The 5741-nt window shown below is 60.4% G+C and overlaps 1 protein-coding gene across 1 annotated transcript; it reads left to right on the forward strand.

Moving 5' to 3' along the window:
• Positions 1-2702: 2702 nt before the first annotated feature.
• LOC131565441 (serine/threonine-protein kinase pim-1-like) lies at positions 2703-5202 on the forward strand (the record flags this gene model as incomplete). The annotated part of the gene is made up of 5 exons (XM_058816312.1): positions 2703-3290; positions 3414-3464; positions 3662-4028; positions 4671-4847; positions 5096-5202. Coding segments are annotated over 5 exons (1290 nt in total), but the record flags the coding sequence as incomplete, so codon positions are not given.
• Positions 5203-5741: the final 539 nt, after the last annotated feature.

A 5741-nucleotide genomic window follows, 5' to 3' on the forward strand; every position in this document is an offset into this window, starting at 1 on the left:
GCTTCTGAACAGGAGGCCCAGGGCTCGTCCTGCAACTGCTCCAAGGGTGGTTTCAGAGAGCCCCAGAATCAGCAAGGGTGGAACAGGCCATGGAGATCATCAAGTCCACCCTGTGCCCTGACACTGTCCTGTCTCCCCTGGGCCTCCTCTCCTCCAGGATAAACAACCCCAGCAGCTCCCTCAGCCACTCCTCAAAGCTCTTGTGCTCCAGACCCCTCTCCAGCCTTGTTGCCTTTCTCTGGACACGCTCGAGCCCCTCCATGTCCTTCCTGAATTGGGGGGCCCAGAAGTGGACACAGCACTCGAGGTGCTGCCCAAGCAGTGCTGAGCACAGCGGAAGAATCCCTGCCCTGCTCCTGCTGGCCACACCATTCCTGATCCAGGCCAGGAGCCATTGGCCTTCTTGGCCACCTGGGCACACTGCTGGCTCATGTCCAGCCTGCTGCCCATCAGTGCCCCCCGGTCCCTTTCTGTCTGGCTGCTGTCCAGCCACTCTGGCACCTTGTTGAGGGAGGGAGGCAGGGAGGGAACGGGTCCAGATCCAGTCCTTCCTGAAATGTGGTGTTTGCTGGCACTGCCAGTTCCCACATCTTGGTATTTCCCTATTCTGGTACAGCCCAAGTGCAGCAACTTGCTGGCAAAGAAAGCCAAAACCAAGCAAAGACCTGGTACCTACAGCAACCCAATCTCGGGTTTGCTGACACCGCCAGTACCCAGATCGGGAATGGTTCAGATGCCTGCACAGCCTAATTCCAGCAGTTTGCTGGCACAGAAAATTAGCATCTAGCAATTTCTCAGTGCCAGCAAAACCTGGCTGCAAAAAATGCAGCAATTTTCTGGAAAGAAGGCCAGAACCCAGCAGCTTCCCGGCGCTGCCACCAGCACCGCCCAGGTCTGGTGTTTGCTGGGCAAGTGCCCAAATCTGGAAATTTCCCAGGGCTGGCACAGCCCAAGTCCAGCAATTTGCTGGCACAGAACGCCAAAATCTGGCAATTTCCTGATGCCAATACAGGTGCCCAGACCTGGTGTTTGTTACCACTGCCAGTACTCAGATCTGGAAATTTCCCTATTCTGACACAGCCCAAGTGCAGCAATTTGCTGGCACAGAAATCCAAAACCTGTGGCAGCTTCCTGCTACTGGCTCTGGCACCACCCCCACATCTCGTGTTTCATGTAACCAGAACCCAGATTTGGAAATTTCTCAGTGCCAGCAGAGCCCAAATCTGGCAGATTTCTGTCGCCAGCGATGACACCACCCAGATCTGGTGTTGGCTGGCAGCGCCAGCACCCAGATCTGAAAACTTCCTGGTGCTGGCACAGCCCAAGTCCAGCAATTTGCTGGCACAGAAAGCCAAAATTTGGAAATCTGCAGGTTCTGGCACCAGCATCATCCAGCTCTGGTGTTTGCTGGGACCACCAGTGCCCAGATGTGGAAATTTCCTGATGCCTTCACAGCCCAGGTCTAGCAATTTGGTTTTAGCTAGCTTAGGAAGAGAAGTTCCTCGGACTGTGGGATTCCTTTTTCTTGGAACTGTTTAAACCTGCTCTGGACTGAAAACCCAGACAAACACCAGGAGCAGCTCACACCTGTGGCCCACCAAGCTCTGGGACGCTGCATTCCAGCACCAGAGGGACTTAGAAGAGACCGAGTGAGCCAACTACAACCCACAAAAAGGACTTTCTGAATTTGCCATCTCTTCACCACTGTCAGAGGTTTTATTTAATATTATTCATTTTTCATGCTTGTGAATACTTTACTTGTTAAATAAACTGGGGTTTTTTTCACTTTTCTCAAGGGAAGTCTTTTCCTGAACTAGTAGGGGGAGGGGCCGCTTGAACTTGCTTTCTAGACAGACCGAATGAAACGATGCAGGTTTTTGGAGATTTCCTCCCAAAATTTGCCCTAAGCCAGCACAAACAGTCATCATGCAAATTTCACCAGTGCCGTAATTTCCCGGTGGCAAATCTTGTGACAGAAGCTTGACCTTGTTCTCCATGAGAGATTCTTGGGAAGAGCAGACAGGAGAAGATTCCTGGAAAACTGAAACAGCTTTCCAGAAGGGAAATGAAAATGAAAGAAACAATCCAAGATGTTTTCCTCTATTTATTTCTATGCTCCCCTTTTCTATGTTGCATCCCAGTAATTCCAGATGCACCTGACCTCTAAGATTGGTGACTTAGTGATTTTTAGACACACTAAAATACTATGAGGCACACACAGTTTTCCTTCCCCTGTTTTTACAGGAAAGCAACACTGGAGGTGTCAGTGCAGTGCTGGGCTCAAGTAGGAATCCTACCCCAAGGGAAGGTGGCCCGACAGTGTTTGACCCTCAGCAAGGACAATGCACAGCAGCGAGCGAGGGGATCGCTGTGCCAGCGTGCAGGAGTCAGGGCTCTGCATCCGGGCTCAAGGCTGCAAAGTTCCCGTGTTTGGGCAGACGGAGGGGCTGTCCCCGGGGCGCGCGGGGCTCGAACGTGGGGCTCGTGGGGCGAGCGGGGAACGGACACGGGGACGAACGGCCCCGGTGCTTCAGTTGCAGCGGCGGCAGCGGCGGCAGCGGCGGCAGCAAAGAGATATTTTGATTACTCTCTCTCTTCTCTCTTTCTTCCTCTCTCTCTCCCTTTCCCGCTGTCGGGCACCCTTCTCTCGGGGTCCCTTGCCCGGCGTCCCTCTCCTCTCCCCTCCTCACTCTCCCCTGCCGGGCCGGGCCATGCCCCCGGCCCGCCCCCGGCCCCGGGCGGGGCTGCCCCGTGCCCGGCCCCGGCCGTCCCGCCGCGGTCTCGCCTCCGCCCGGCTCTGGCCGTACTGGCGGTGGCGCTGCTGGGCGGGCATCAGCGCCTGGGGCTGGGGCGGCACCGCCGCCCTTCGGCTCCGCCTGGCCCGAGCCCGGCCCCGGACCCGACCCCGACCCCGGCCCCGGCCACAGCCCCGGCGCCGGCGCCGGCCCCGGCTCCTCCCGGGGCCCGCGGAGCACACACGCGGCGCGGCCGCTCCCGCCGCCTCCACTGCGGCTTCCCCGGCCCGAGCTCCGCCGCTCGGCAGCGCGGCCGCCGGCCCCGAGCCTCCCGTGCCGCGTTCCCGGGAGCGAACGCCCGGGCATGGCCGGCCCGGGGCGGGTGAGGGGCGCTCGGGGGCCGTTGCTGGCCCCGGGCCGAGCGCTGACAGCCGCGTCCCGCCCGCAGGGACGGCGCAGGAGGCCCTGCAGGAGCGGTACCGGCTGGGATCGCTGCTGGGACGCGGCGGCTTCGGCAGAGTCTTCGCGGCCACGCGGCTCTCGGACGGCGCCCCGGTGAGCGGCGGGGCCGGCGGCGGGCGCAGGAGGAGGGGATGGAGGAGGAGGAGGGCGGAGGGCGGAGGATGGGGCTCGCAGTGCGGGCGGCGAGCTCACCCCGCTGCTGCCCTTGGCTTGCAGGTGGCCATCAAAAGGGTGCCACGGAACCGCGTCCGGCACTGGGGCGAGCTGGTGAGTGAGCGGGGCCAGCAGCCGAGGCTGCCGGACGGGGAGGAGCCGGGGCCCGGCACGGTGGGAGCCGCCAGGACGCCCCGAGGGAGAGCGGGCGTGGGGCCAGCGCAGGGCGCAGAGCATCCCGGGCTGGCTGAGGGCTTCCCCAGGCCCCGCACGGCATCGGCCCCACTGACGGCGTCGTGCTCCTTCCGCAGCCCGACGGCACCAGCGCACCTCTGGAGGTCTTGCTGCTGGACAAGGTGTCCACTGGCTTCCCCGGTGTGGTCCAGCTGCTGGAGTGGCTCGAGCTCCCCAACTGCATCGTGATGGTGCTGGAGCGGCCAGAGCAGTGTCAGGACCTGCAGCGTTTCATTCAGGCACGGCGGTTCCTGCCCGAGGAGGAGGCGCGGGAGCTGTTCCGCCAGGTGCTGGAGGCCGTGCGGCACTGCACCAGCTGCGGGGTCCTGCACAGGGACATCAAGCTAGAGAACATCCTGGTTGACCTGGACACCGGGCAGGCCAAACTGATTGACTTTGGCTGTGGCACCTACCTGCAGGACACAGTCTACACTCACTTTGCAGGTGAGCCTACACAGGGCTGTGCTCCCGCTGCTGACATCTCATGGCCCAACATCTCCCAGCCCAAGCTGGCTGTGGCAGCGGGGATTCTCCCTTTTGCTGCCAGTCAGGGCACTGAATCTTCAGCTGAGTTGCTTTAGAGCGGGGCTGGGTGGGCAGCCATCTTCCAGCCCTGCTGGCAGCCTTTGCCAGCCACTCTGCCCAGGACTGGGACTGGGCTGGGGCAGCCAGCCCGACCAAAGCAACCGTGGGTGGGGGTAGCAGAGAGGGAGGGCGGAACCTGTGCCCCAGCAACTTTGGTGTGCAGATGAGAGGAAGGGCTTGGACTGCTCCACTCACCCTGTTTCCCTTGGCTTCATAATATTTTTGGGGCAATGCAGGCAGGGAGGATATGGGCAGGTTTTTTCCCCAGCATGGAGTGGGTTTTTCCTTTGCATGTCATGGTCGGGCCTAGCCAGGGCTGCCCTCTTCCAGCACCACAGGCTTCTTTTCCAACCCTAACTTTGTGCACAAGTCCCAGGTGCTGGCGAGAGGGCAGTGGTCACCCTGGGTGCCCCTGATGCAGCCCCTGCAGGCGCAGGGATGCTGGGGCCAGGCTCTGGGAGCAGCAGCATCCCCCTGATGAACTCCATCTGTATTCCATAGGAACACTGTCGTACAGCCCCCCGGAATGGAACGACTTTGGCTGGTACCATGGCGAGGCAGCAACGGTCTGGTCCCTGGGCATCCTGCTGCACCAGATGGTCTGCGGGGAGCACCCTTTCAGGAGGGGCCAGAACCTCAGCTGGGGCCAGCTCCCGCTGCCACAACGGCTCTCTCAAGGTGGATCCTCTTGTCTGGGCACGGGGGGAATGCCAGTGCTGGGAGCCAGCAGCGGGGTCGTGGGCGTCCCGCTCTGGCAGCTGCTGAGGAGGTGGCACATGTCCTGCTCTCCTCCAAAACAGGGAATTGATGGGAAAGTTTAGGCCCAGCTCTGAGCACATCCAGCATGGCCTGGGCATGGGAATAGTGGGGCAAAGCAGACAGGAGCCTTCTCTGGCTGACCTTCAGTTTCTGCTTTTTCTCCCCAGAGTGCAAAGACCTGATCAGGTGGTGTTTATCCGTGAACTCCTTGGACAGACCCACACTGGAAGACCTGTTCTGTGATCCTTGGATGTGGGATATTCCTCTGCCATAGAAGAAGGGAGAGAGCCACAGGCACACTTTGATCCAGAGCCCTGGTAAGTTCCTACTCCACATGTGCCTTGGCAGTCAGAAGCAAAGGAACCCAGAGCTTTTTGTGCTGCCAGTGTCACTGCACCGGGGTCATGGGATGGGAACACGCAGCCCTTGTGCTGGAGCTGAGCTGCTCTGCCCAGCACTGGTGGCCGCCATCCCAGCTGGTTTTGCTTGTCCTGGTTTCCTGACAGCTGGGGCCCTGGGCAGAGCCCTGAGAGCCTGGTCTGCCCCCAGGGAAGGAGAAGCAGCCCCTGGAGAAGCTGTACCGCGTGGGGATGCTGCTGCTGCTGCTGCTGCTGCTGCTGGAGACAGCGAGGGTGACATCAAGGATGACAAGCTCTTCCTCAGCCTGGCCACGGGAGGCTGAAGGTGATGGACTTTGATTCTGGCACCTTCTTCAAAGCCAAACTCCACAGGGAATTTGCAGGTGAGTCCCCACCCAGGGAAATTCTGCCAGATTTGGGCATTGCCCAGCATGGCAGGGAAACAAAGGCTCCC

The sequence above is a fragment of the Ammospiza caudacuta genome, chromosome 17, assembly GCF_027887145.1.
Source record: "Ammospiza caudacuta isolate bAmmCau1 chromosome 17, bAmmCau1.pri, whole genome shotgun sequence".
In the NCBI taxonomy this organism is placed as follows: Eukaryota; Metazoa; Chordata; class Aves; order Passeriformes; family Passerellidae; genus Ammospiza; species Ammospiza caudacuta.